At 30.8% G+C, this 14,535-nt stretch overlaps 1 protein-coding gene across 1 annotated transcript in view; it reads right to left on the bottom strand.

Moving 5' to 3' along the window:
- LOC111085390 overlaps positions 1-14,535 on the bottom strand; it is a 114,529-nt gene that overhangs the window by 8,366 nt on the left and 91,628 nt on the right. Inside the window, exons 2-5 of the mRNA XM_022383712.1 lie at positions 11,042-11,105; positions 8,704-8,789; positions 8,473-8,565; positions 2,192-2,251 (exon numbers count right to left, since the gene is read on the bottom strand). Coding sequence (XP_022239420.1) covers positions 2,192-2,251; positions 8,473-8,565; positions 8,704-8,789; positions 11,042-11,105 — 303 coding nt within the window. The remainder of the gene's footprint in view (positions 1-2,191; positions 2,252-8,472; positions 8,566-8,703; positions 8,790-11,041; positions 11,106-14,535) is intronic.

The following is a 14,535-nucleotide window of genomic DNA, read 5'->3' as shown; positions in this document are numbered from 1 at the left end:
GATATCTAATCAAAAACATCTTAGGTGTGAGAAAAAGGTGTGGAAAAAAAGGACTGAGCGTGCAACTTAAAGAATAAAATCCAAATTGTGCCAAACTGGTAGCTACACTTATATCATTGATAATAATTTTATAGCAAATATTCATTCATTAGTTAATTTAGGCCGCGTACTTGTTTTACCCACCTTCATGCCCTAAGATGAACAAACACAGCAACCTAGGCTAACTAATTAATAAAAATGTGCTGTAAAATTCTTATCAATGATATAAGTGTAGCTACCAGTTTGACTGCCAAATTTGATTTCATTCCTTTAAGTCGCACGCTCAATCCTTTTTTTGGCCGCACCTCTTTTTTACACCTAAGGTTACTTTTATTAGATACTGATAATGTACGCAATTATTTTATCATGTATTACCATATAACGCTGCGCTAAGTCGCGAAAGAGCATATATTAGAACCGTATCTTTTTTTTTCTTTTCCATAATATTTTGTGTGATAGAAACTGTGCTTGGGGCGAAAAATATGCCAACACAATAACGGTTTCATCGACCTATACCAGATGGTATGGTGTACTTTTTAATACGCTGTTGTTTAATATATCTATTCAATGCTTTCAACCAATCTACACTTGAAATTGAAAATAAAATAAAACAAACTTGATGTGCGTTATTTCCGATATTTTAAGCAAGACGTATTTACTTACACGTTTAATTTCATTTCATTACTTACTTTACTTTGTAAATATCAGGTTTTTAGTTGTTTGTTGAGACAAAAGGTAATGTTCTTTTCATTTTGTTCTGCGTTTACTTAAATATAATGATTCAAGTATATAACTTATAGTACTCTTCGTTTTTACTATCTCCCAATCTAATATGTCATCCATTAGCAATACTAAAGTGGGAGCTTACCTATTAATGAGATTATGATATTCATTAATAACAAAATAATATAATGAATTTTAACGCAGGGACTATTTCATCTTCCCAAATACTATTAAGAAATTTTAAAAGTAATAGGAAATAATGGCGGTTCAAATCTCAAAGCATTAGCTACTTACACCAATTATTTTATATAGTTTATGTACTTGTCTTGTTTATTATGAGAATGCACGAAGTAGTTATAGGCCTCATATGTAGAATAACATTAAAACTATACAATAATTCATCTAATTATTTGGAATCAGATAACTAATCAAATAAAACTAAAATTTTAGTTCTGGGTTTTGTTTGTCAAGTACTATTCAAGGCCTCAGAAGTATACAGACGTCAACACAAGTTTCTACGTAAAAAAATTGTGTAGTGAAGAACCTTAGATCCTTCTTGATTTGTAAATCTCGAAAGATTACATTAATCAATATTATTTATTATCACTTACATAACTCCCAACTTATGAATCCTAAAAAAAGTATGTTGTTGAGTCTTTTGAATTGACATTTGTATATGATATTACTTCTCAGCCAATTAAAAGGAATATAATTCGACGTTTGTCTTTCGTGGAATCAAAAGACTCCTTACAATTCAGCCATCCACGTAGAAACAAATATTTATATAAATAATATCTATTACTTCAAGGAAACTAGTTAAAGCAGTGAATGTTTGTTTGATAAACATGGCATTCGCAATTAATAAAATTTAATCGATTTTGAGAATATTTTAAGTAGAAAAAGTTTGTTCAACATTCTGCTTAGAAATTCGATAATATTACTTTAATTAGCACTAATAACATTGTAATTTTGCTTCAAAAGTTTTGTTATAATGTTTCATATTTGGAAAATGAAGCATATTTTAACCTAATTGGATCATTGGTAATTCATTTCTTATTAAAATGCCATAAAAATGTGAAATGTATTGATAAAGTTATATCGATAGTCCCTGAAAACTCTTCCAAACTTCTAACTTAAAACATCGTACCGTTGCTCTTAAAGTTAAAAAAAATGTTTTTAATTATTCTATTCGTGCATTTTTTTAAAATTCAAATTGTAATTAAATTTCATTAAGATTGAATAGCATATTTTTGAATAAACCCTATAGAAAACGCAAGAGGTAAGTAATCTTATGGATAACCAAAATTAAATAAATTTTACAAAAAACTTGTAATATACAATTTTGATTAGATTTCTTTTAGTTAAAATGTAGTTTAATATGAAAAAAAAACAAAACGTAATAAATGCAGAAACTGCTTCACATACTTACATTAATAGCACAAATAGCTAAGTCTGTTGCAAATAAAATTCCAAGGATGATGTTCATAGACTGTAAATATAAAAAAAGTGTATATTTCTATACACTTTGACATTCATACAAAAATGATTACGTTGAAATGTACGATATCCAAATCCATATCAACACCAAAACACACATATGTAAAAGTCATACAAGTTTTATCATAATAGGAAAATATAGTTTTCATGTTTTCATTAGGTTGATAGTTCAAGATTTTCCCCATATAATTAATTTTTTCACTCTTTCGACGGTGTAGCCTTTATTGATTATTTTTACAAAAACGTTATAGTAAATCTATATCAGCTCCATTATAAGACTAGAAATATTATTTAAGTATTACTACAAAAGAAATAAATATTATCCATCTAGGAACTAACAAACCATCCCAAGGAAAATATAAGCTGTGTCAAAAAAAAAAAAAAAAAAGATCAATAACTCTTATTATTTGCGCCCCTGTGGCACAGTGGTATGTCTGCGGACTTTCGACGCTAAAATACGGATTTTGACCCGTGGTGGGCAGGGCACAGATAGCCATTGTGTAGCTTTGTGCTTAAGTACGAACAAATTTTTCAAGGAAACAAGTTAAAACAGTGAATGTTTGTGTTGCTTTGTGCTTAACTTTAAACAAACCTTATTATATAGCTTACTAGTTAGTTGTATCCGTTTGCATTTCTCAAAAATATATTTTTTAATTCAAAGTGTAGTGTATCGAAGAGAAATATTGCTGGGAACAAGACTCGCGACTTTTCAGTTGATTTACAATTAATATATATTATGGCTATTGAGAATTGTAGAACAAATTGAAATTTCAAAGTACATAATTAGATCGTAGAAACAACAGCATCTGAATATTCAATAATTCGCAGCCACTGACTTCTTTCCGTGTTAAGTCACACAGAGTAAGGCCATATATATATCTATTGAGATACTACTATTCACTTGATTCGATAAAATAAAATCTGCAACCTACATGAGAGCTCATTAAACAAGATTTTAAGATATAATTTACTTAGTTTAAGAACGCTTTATGACGGAATTTAATTGGGGATTTAATGTTTTAGGAAACATATTAAAGAAATATCTAATTTTGAAATTACAATATTTATGTCTCTTATACATAGAAAACACGTTATTTGCATTAGCCATCCTTAAGGTTGAAGTATTAGAAAACAGGGAAGGCAACTATAGCTGATCAACAACATCCTCTACCAGGTCTTGTAAATTATAAATATATATTAAACATTATTAACAATACACCCGGCATGACCAGGTGGTTAAGGCACTCGACTCGCATTTTAAGGTCGCGGGTTCGAATCCCTGTCACACCAAACATGCTCGCCCTTTCAGCCGTGGGGGCGTTATAATGTGACGGTCAATCCAATACCAATTCGTTGGTAAAAGAGTAGCCCAAGAGTTGGCGGTGGGTGGTGATGACTAGCTGCCTTCCCTCTAGTCTTACACTGCTAAATTAGGGACGGCTAGCGCAGATAGCCCTCGTGTAGCTTTGCGCGAAATTAAAAAAAACAATCAAACTTATCAATACTGTTAACGAAAGTAATCTTTAAAAAAGAATAAAACTTGGTTACGGAACTTATAAAAAGGTATAATACAAGTATAAGACAATAGAAAAAAATTCAAAAAATGTATAAAGCACAAGATCTAAAGTACTTAAAAGGCCTGCATATTAAGTATGAGGATTAGTGAGTATGAGTATTAAGTACACATTAGTGTACTTTTAAGTTATGCCAGAAACGCTAAAAAGTAAACATTCTAAATGCTGATGTTCTGTTTCTTGTATTTAAGCGACAGATCAGATATTTACTCTCCTTGGGGATTTGAAAACATATTCACTTTATTATGGTTTTTACCCATTTAGAATCACCTACTGCACCATTTGATCAAAAACTGCACCATTGTGTATAGGCTCTGATAAGGAATTGCATAAAATATTTATTGGAAGGACAATTCTAGTAGGACAAAAATAACAACAAAATATGTTAACTGCTGTGTAGTGGATCCTCTCTAGTGGTAGTAAATTATATTAATTCAGTAAACGTAGGTGCAAGTGTATATTGTCTTAATATGAGCGATTTCGTGTTTAGATATATTGTACCGAAATATGTAGATTATAAATCATGATAGTTTGTTTTGAAATAATGAAACACTACACATTAACGAATCCTTATAGGTTATTACAAGTATTAAAAATCACATGTCTTAAAAAGTATTAAAACATTTTAATATAATACGAGTCTTAAAATGTGAAATAGAAATCATTGAATAAACTTAGTTTTAAATAAATAGCAACTGCTAGCTAGAGGTGAACTACTGATTTGAAATCACAAAGAATCTTCATAGCGGCTAAAACAGTGAAAAAAGTGACATTATTCAATTATGTAAAAGTTACCCGAACAATTCCATATATATTGGTATCTTTAAAAAGGCAATGTAAAATGATGACCAATTTAACAACAATACCATTATTTTATGTATTATTTGAGATTCATAATTATGTTTTGTTAAATACACAAGAAGACTAGATAGGTAAATGCAACAACCTTACTTTATGTCATTAGATTTCAAAGATTATATTAGCAAATTGAAACTACAGAGAGATACAAGGACATTTTTATTTATAATTAATGTGGTGTGTGTTTATAATATGCATTTCATAGTTCGAAACGTACATTTAATTTGTTATGAATACCGTGAATTTACTTCATTTCAAAACTATTTTTATTGTACAAATATTTAAGAAAAAATACTTTGGTACATTTTCTTGGAATTTATGTAAGGCAGTAATATTTATTTGGGCTATCTTTTACAAATCAAACACATATTAGCCATCAATATGGTGAAAAATTGTGCACAATGGGTTAAAAGCGTGAAACTTGACATGATGGTAGATATGGTAATACTGTTAACGTTCAGATACACAGCCAGCTGAATTTCATCCAAGATGGCCGCCATCATATCTAGGATAAATAAAATTGTGATTTAAGCTGTTAATTATGGTTTAAAAGCATGGAAGAAGCCATGATAGTTGGTAAAGTATGTCTAAAGAGTTTCGAATATGTTGTCAGTTGAACTTGGTCATGGTGGACACTAAACTTAAGATGCCAGCCACGAAACCTAAAAAAAAACTATTAAATATGGATACAAAAGTGTGCACTTTAGATAAAAGTTTGAACCTATGTATAGTGAAAAAAACCTTGCGAACCAGCATTTTCAGATGTGAAACCACTTTAATTCGATGCAAAATGGCTACCACACTTAATATCGCTTCGAAAAAAGAAGTTTCTAAAATGCAGTCAAGCGCACTGATAACAACTTTCACTTTGGGGGAAAAATATGTAAGTTGAGATGGATAATGATTATTTTCAATTAAAACTCCACCTGAATTCGATCCATAAATGAGAGCCAATCTTTAACGACATCAATGAACCTTATCAGTATAAAACTACTTTGGAAAATCTTACTTTTTAAATTTTCCCAATTTCAATCTCCACTACATTTCCATAACGCAGTGCACTAAATTTCAGTACTAACACATGTTCATCTTCATCTACATCATTTTCTACTTTTGCAACCACACCTTAGGAACTAGAGGCTAGACTTGGCTGCTTTAGGAAGGAGTGTCCAAAACGACTCTCTTATATTATTGTTTTTCCTTTTTCGAACCCCAACTTCCCTGACACTATATCTCTGGTGCTTTGATTAAGGAATAGCCCCAACAATGTTTAGTTTGAAATGTCACTCGTTTCACACGTTAGAACAAAAACTTCACTAGTAGGCGGAACAAGATCAATTTATCTTCCTTTGCGTGTGAAAAGGTATTTTCGGATCTGGTATATGTTGTACAGACATTAGTTCTGTTATACATTGAAACGACAAAACGTTCAAGTGCATGAAATATTGTCATGAGATGGAGAAGACTTTAAATCGCTTTATGAACAACCAAGCATATCCCAGAAAGTTTTATTTCCTTTGCAATTGTAAAAAGAAATAAGGTTGAACCCAATAGAAGCGTGAATGCATCTTCTCTAGCTCTGATTATGTGAACACTCGGGCAGTATTAGATTTCACTTTGATCTCCTTACTGTTAGATATCAACTCTGCCGAAGCTGATCTTTGCAGCTTTGTTTGTCCACCATCTGACATTTCTGGTAGATTTTTTTCCTGTTTCCGTTTTTTTTTGTAAAATAAACTATGGCACTTTGAATGATGAACAGCGAAATCGTATTACCTACAACTAGGTTTGTCACCAATTTGTATTTCGTAAAACATGCGCTGAGAAAAAACAACTTTTCTGGGATATGATAGAAGTTTCATCAAACGAATGCCTAGAAGCCTTACTTCTTATGTCTTCTTGTGGATCTTCTTCTATCCTTTTTTCTTTTTTCAGCTCTTTGAAACTTAAGGTTGTTAAACTTATTCTCACAATTTTGTGCCACTTAGCCTTATGCAACTCTAAAGTTGACTTCTAGTCTTCACCTTTTTTCCTAGCCTTTCAGTGTAGAAAAACACATAAAATGACCTAAATCTGTATATATTGTTGGAAAGATGTTCATACTGTGCGCCTTTACCTGACCTCGAAGATCCAGCAGCGCTGTTTTCTTTCCTAACATAAACCTTTTTGATAACTCATTATCTATTTCAGCGTCTGTTATTTATTTTTAATTTTATCATAAAAATAAAACATTTATAAACCCGATCGATAGTAAATAATTGTTTTATTTTAGTTGTAGAGGTCCCTGTGAACACACCAAGATCAACTGAACAAATAGAAATTATTATACACATATTTATTATATAACGTGATAGTATAGTTAGAGATTTGAATGAATTATTTGTTAACATCCAATTATAAAAAAAAGCGCTCGATTATCATGTGAATGTCTTTTGTTCAACTCCTAGTCGAATCTGGATTTTGTCATTTTTTATTATCATGTTAATTTTTTTCATATATATTTATTATCATATTTCCAACAAGTTCTTTGAATATTCGGGAAAAAATATGAATACAATTATAGATTAAATCACGGATAATATCATATATTACAAAATAAATACCATTGACTGTATGTCTCTAAACAGCTTCAATATCTTTTTAACCCAGTAGATGGCGAAACAATAGATTACTGTTGATGTTTTTCGCTTCAGGTAAGATAGTTTTTAAAAGTTTAGGCAAAAAATGTATAATGATTTTTTATGTAAAGTTCTCTCAAGAACCACTTACAGGAGATGAAAAAATATACACAAAAAACTTGTTTTAGTGAAATACTAGAAAAAAGGATTGTTTATACATATATTATTACTGTAATATAATCCATTTTTAGAAAACACGTTCATGAAATATATATATTTAGATTTAATATTCAGATGATAATTAGACACCACTTACCATATTATATTATCATATTACAGACATTCAGCTAGTATTATATATAAATATTGAGTTTTCAAACTTCTAATAAACATTTAAAATAAATATTAACCATTTATTAGTTTGCACGTTAATTTTTAACGTTAAAGAAACAGCTTTATATTATAGCTACTCTTGATCCCACTTATTAGTTATTCAAATATTATTTTCAGTTCTGATTTTGGTTTTGTAGAATTAGTACCTAACAGTCGAAGATACATTATTTAAGATGTTTCAGAATTAACTTGAATGTTTTCGTAGAATCCAAGTGATGAATACTTCAAATAACAGTTTGTATCACTATGTTAATAACACAATAAAATTATTATTTAGGAAAAATATAATATTTTATATTTAAGAAAAAAGTTTCATGGTTTTCTCAGGCTTATACACATAAACCATAGCATTTATAAACGTATTTAATGAAAAATTAATAAATTCATAGTACAAATGAGATAGCAGTTTCTTTATCCATACGTTTTCATGGGTGCCAGAAGAAAAGATGTGTTTGTGTTACTGCAAAACGTAACATGCGGCATATATGAAAGTGCTAAGTAAAATTGAATTATACAGTTCTTTTTCAGTATAAAACATCTTTTGAGCCGTGTTATTTATTACAGCGAAAATACTGATGGATTTTCAAGTACGAACAAAATTTTCTTAGTCTCATTTCGGTGAACGAAAATAGTTTTATTGCATACATCATTGCAGTTAAGTCATTAAATAAAAAACTCTGTGTGAGTACGTTTTGAGTACCCATGTGTATCGGAAAGTTTAATAGTGATACAATGGTGGTTTGTAAAGCACAGCTAATGACACCACTTACCGAGTCTGTTATGAAATACAAGGCAAGAATCAAATGTAGTAAAGTGGTGATCGAGATGACCACAATCCAAGGGAGCAGAAAAATTCGTCGATCCTGCCAGAGTAAGTTTAAAATATAAAAAATGTATAAAAATGTAATTATATAAGATATAAAGTAACCAGTATTTTGATTTAATTGTTTATTCATAATGACTAAAATTCATCATCAAAGTCTTAATACAATTAAACTTACCGCATAAACTCCAATCAGAAGAATGACTGAAGCTATCACGCTCATGGCCGCCAAGATCATCATGAACAAATTTCCTACGAATATAACTGAGAAGCGAAAAAGGTAGATTAGTTAGTTTATTAAGTGTACACTAACACACTGATACATTTTCAATTACAAATTAATTGAATTCATGATGCAATATTAATATAATTTAAAAGAGAAAACACTGAGATGTATTTAACTATTATACGAAATGTATATGTACAGGATTTGTTAATGTCAGTTCTGTTAGAACATTTTACCTATATGGACAGACTTTTTTGTACTAATTATGTGTTTATTGGCTTAAATCAGTATAGTGATTCTTAATAGATAGTATAAACACTTTTAAGCATTCATTCGTATAATTAATGATAAGTACTATACAATATTTCATACTAATTATTACTTTTTAGTTTCTTTTAGAAATTGTGATTTCAGAAGCAGCTCATTCTTACGTATTTATGATAGAAACTAAGTGAAAATAATAATTATATTTTTATTGATAAGCATATTGATAAGTAGCAATTTAGTGCTAAAGGAATAATAAAACAAACGTTTTGTTTTGTAATAGATATCAAATATAAGCAAAACGGAAGAAGAATTTTCACACAATCAAACATATCACTAAGCACGGTAGGGATTGACCGAGAAAAAAAATGGCTGTCGCTTTCAATCTATTACTATATGATGCTTACATATAACTGCTAAGGTTGAGCTTTAGCCTGCTTTGAGCACATAATTGCCATTATCGAATGTTTCACAACTTGTGAGACTCCCAATATCATTCAACAGTGTTGCTAAAGTGGAGAACTGAGAACTGGCTAAAGAACCAAAGTGTTTATTTTTCTTTCTTCTTTTCCTCGACCCGGCATAGCCAGGTGGTTAGGGCGCTTGACTCCCAGTCTGCGGGTCGCGGGTTCGAATGCTCACTCTTTCAGCCGTGGGGTCGTTATAATGTTACGGCCAATCCCACTATTTGTTGGTCAAAGAGTAGGCCAAGAGTTGGCGGTGGGTGGTGATGACTAGCTGCCTTCCTTCTAGTCTTACACTGCTAAACTCGGGACAGCTAGCGCAGATAGCCCTCGTGTAGCTTTGTCGAAATTCATAATAAACAAACGAGTTTCTTTTTCCACGCTAGCCAAAAAAATGTGTGAATTTTCGATTTGGCTTTAGTACGACAGAAAAGCACCTTAAGAGTATTTTGGAACAGGCTATCGCTAAGCATGGTAGTGCTTAGTATAAGGTAAAAAAAAATCATAATTATAGCGTAAGCGATGTTCTCATCATCCCCTGAAATTAGCTTTTTTACAGAAAGCTGATGTTCCTTTAAAAAGTACATGGTGAAACAAGAAGTACCAGCCATCACTAGATGAACGTTAGATGACTGTAACATATTATGTATGGAGAGAAAGAGTAAAAACAATCAATACACATAATATTATTTTTTTTTATACTTATTGATAGAATACATTATGTTTCAGTCAGCGGAAAACCTCATAAAACAAACAATAAAAACATTTTGTAAATGTAAAATGATGTAGGGATAGTAGTAGTACCAAGAAGGATGCAAACATGAATATAGGGATGATACTGCTATAAATTTTTCACGTGCTTTTTTCTTAGTGTAGGTTCCTCAGCATTAAGCCCCAAGAAGTCAAGATTATGACCAGTGATGATTAATAATATATTGTAGCCAATTGTATGGTATAATATCAAAATCTGAAGTCATTCTACAAGTGCAATGAAGAAAATGACAAAACTGATATGATATTAACAATATATATTACCACTGAATTATGAAAATAAAACATATGTTCACTTATCAACCTACTTCAATGAAATTGTTTAAAACAAGAGGGGAAACAAGTAATAAAAGACAAATTTGCAAAACGTAAGTATGATGTAGGGATGGTAATGCCAAAAAGTACAGAAACAAGGTAGACATGAACACACAAAACCATACAAAAAACACTAAATAAGAAACCAAATCTTTCCAAGAATAACTTTTGTCTACAACTAAATGCTGAATTCCTATCAATTGCACGAATTAGCTTTGAATAAAAGCATTTAGACTGAATATAGATATATAGTCTTACAGTGGCTGATAACCATAACCTTGTAAGATTGACTCGGTACTTACTAGCTTTTTATGTAAGGAGTTTTGTATGGTTTTGTGTATTCACTCCTATCTTGTTTCTGTACTCTTTAGCTTTGCCATCCCTATCTCATACTTAATTTTTGCATTTTTTTAATACTTGTAATATAAAAGAGATATATTCTTTATTATGATACCTTAGCAGAAGATATTACCTACCTGTTGTATGATACATGGCATGAGCTTGAAATAAACATGCTGTGAAAATGAACAGGTACACTGCCTAAAAAATAGAAATGACGAAGAACTTATGGAACATAAACCACAAAAACTTTGATATATTTCTAAACTGAGAGATAAACTTTTATAGGAAGGTCAATAATTAAGCCCGAGAGTATTTTCGAAATAAATAACCTTTATCTGTAACATAAACACAATATGCCCGTAATATAATTACATTACTACGTAAGTTAAAATGTACTGAAAACAAGTTCCAATGCAGTGTATATGTTCTTTGAAATACATACGTTGTAAAACTTTTAAGTAAAGGCTATTGAAGTTGACAAGGAACTAATAGTTTGTATTCTAATGCATTAAATATTAAACATATTTTGGAAACAAAAATTATTCCGAAATCCTATGAGTTGAAAGGTTGAGCTGTACATGGTTATCCAAAATGTGTATATTTTATATTGAGGTATTCTATAGGTTTGTGCTTTAAAAAATAAACCAAAAACTTGCAATTCATAAGTTTGTTTGTAGTTTAAGCACAAAGCTACGCAATGGGCTATTTGTGCTCTACCCACCTGGGATATAGAAACCCTGTCTATAGCGTTGTAAGTCTTTAGACATTTTGCACATACCGCTGTGCCACTGCGGTGGGGGGGGGGGGTAATTTAACTAAATTGGCTGTATATGAACATGATTTTTACAAGGATGGATGAAAAATCATTTAAGGTTTCATCAGACTGAAGTTTTTGTATAGTAATTTGTTCACCTCAATTACAAAGCTGTTCAGAAAGGTAAACATTATTTATATATGTTTTGTATCTATTAACGTAAAGTACTAAATCCGCGCAGTCCCATTCTTAGTAAAATCTAAGGGTTCTCGTACTGCTTTATATTTAAAAATGTACATGAACTGGAGATAAAATTCGAATAAAATATAAATAATAAAAAAAGAATATCGAACAACTAAATAATATTTTCAAAACGAGTTGACTATTCGACAGCGCTCGAGTTTTGGATGCTCGTTTTGAAAATATTACAACTTTTATAGGTAATCCTGTGTGCTAACTACTTAACCTGAACAACTAAGAAACCATTTAAAGCTGACTTTTAACAGGATGATTTGGATAAAACGACTACATGTTGTATTACGTTTTATCGCTTGCTTATGTTGATACGAATCAGGTTTACTGTATCGTATAGTATTTTATATTCTAATATAAAAATGTCCTAAAGTAATAGCTAGTTAAGCCGTGAATTACGCTACAAGTACTTTAAATAAAATCAAAGGTTTGATTTTCTCATGTCAAAAGTGTGAATACAAAAAATTAAGCTTTGATATTATCTCATCCACATAAAACGTAAAAGAGCCAGAATCAAAAATGTGGATGCTACAAGACGCCTGTTCTCGTATAGAATACAAAGCGTTAAAACATAATCTTTAACTGACATTTATACCTTTATGATTTGGCAGTAAAACAAAATATGGTTTCCGTGTTTCCTTTTTAAGTTTGATCTTAAAATATTTGAAATACCAGAACATGCCAATAAGGTAAAACATGTAAAACAGTCAAGCGTAAACATAATTAAAAATGATGTTATTAGATAAACTCTAAAATGTTTGGAATAACACTTATTTTGTAGACTTGCCTCACCCCTTTCAATATAACGAACTCTGTAATATCTAGTTATTGCATGCACTACTGAATAAGTAATATTTCTAAAGTTTGATGGGTAGTTGAAAACTTTAAAAAAAGTTTTGAATATATTATTTAAAAAAAATGTTATCAAAATTTATAAATTTTACACCACGCCTGTATTATGTGGTTCAGTTAATAGTCTGTTCATTACCAGAAGTGATTGCATTAAACAACTTCTAAGTTACGTTGGGTTGTGATTTTTTGTTGCCGTAATACAATCAACTTCACTAAACATTCTATTAAACTAAAGAGTTCGACCACAATTTTGGATAATTGGAACAATTTGTGTGGTTTTTGCTTAAATAATTGTTTTTGGTAACACTATATCTGTATCTTTATAAAATATAGTTAATATATCTTCATAAACTGTTGCTGTAAATTAAAAGAATAAAGCGTATTAGTTCACATACAATAGCATAAACTGTGTCATTAACAAATAAAATTGTTATATCGAGCTGTCTCCAACTTCCACAAACCAGATAAAGTGATGATATGGAATATTAATTGGTATATAATATTTAAAAGTTAATGAGAATAAAGGCAGTATATTATTTATGAAAAATACTAATAAAAAAGATGAGAGTATTGGTGAGTTTTCCCCAAGTTCAGAGTTTAAGCCATTTACATCAGGATACTTTAAAGTATCTTGAAAGATGGCTTTGGAGATGAACTTTTAATATTAAATATGCCCCCTTTTGCCCGTAAGCGATGCAGCTAACGAAATTGTGTAAGGTTTTATTAGATGGAAATTTTTTTGGTGTGTTTTTTACGCCTCTTTTTATGCTTTTTATTCTAAAAGATATATGAAAGCTGTCTAACTTTTCATCTGCTATAGCATGTTTACTTCATCATTCAGTGCTATATATTGCAGTGTACAACTCTCAGAAGTAATAAGACACAAACCATGACCACATAAAAAGTGCAGTTTGCCTCTGTATCAGCACTAAACAGCCCATATAGAAGTGGAATTTTCGTATGATTTCATAAGCGAGAAAGAATTGTCTGGCGTAAGTCTTGTTTATACTCAGACCATTAGAAAACAAAAACATTAATTTACGTAGAATGAGATTCTTTATTACTGGCTTGACCTTTCTGGGTTAATTAGAGCCGATCTACTTTGAAGCAGTTATCAACTGTTCTTGGAATAGGTTTGGTTTTATATTATACTAGCTGAATTACCCGGCGTTGCACGGGGAAAATTTAGATTTGAAATTTATAGATCAGTATTTTTTCAGCAAATTATTCAGTAAGTAGACAAAAGCTGTGGTGCGAGAAATAAAAAAGCATTTAATCAAACAAAGCTTTATTTGAAATTCGATCGTGTTTGAGCTTGTCTTGTTCTTTGAGCCTGAAGTCGTACATCATGCTGCTCCTCTGTTTCTTGCTCTCTGTAAGTTATTTGTCTTAATTTTTGTGCTTGAAGTCTGGTTTGACTTTGTTCAAAAGTTTCTTGTTGTCTATACTCAGCTTGCCTTGATGATTCTGACTGAACTTTGGCTTTGTGCTGTTCAACAGTTTCTTCCTGTCTTTGAGTAGCTTGCCTTTCAGATTGAGCTCGAAGTCTAAATTTATGTTGTTCCAAAGTATCTTCCTGTATTTGAGCAGCCTGTCTCGCAGCTTGTGCTTGAAGTCTTTGATTGCGTTCTTCTTCTGTTTCAGCTGCTCTTTGTGCTTGCATTCTTTTAGCGGCAGAAGACTTTCCATAGAAAGGGCGTTTCTTGGGTAGCATAAACCCCTGCATAACTAAACAATAATTTGCAATTCCCCAAGTTACTTAATCAATTA

This window comes from Limulus polyphemus, unplaced genomic scaffold, assembly GCF_000517525.1.
Source record: "Limulus polyphemus unplaced genomic scaffold, Limulus_polyphemus-2.1.2 Scaffold17, whole genome shotgun sequence".
In the NCBI taxonomy this organism is placed as follows: Eukaryota; Metazoa; Arthropoda; class Merostomata; order Xiphosura; family Limulidae; genus Limulus; species Limulus polyphemus.
The sequence above is the reverse complement of the archived record's forward strand: the minus strand, read 5'-3'. Positions and strand labels throughout refer to the sequence as shown.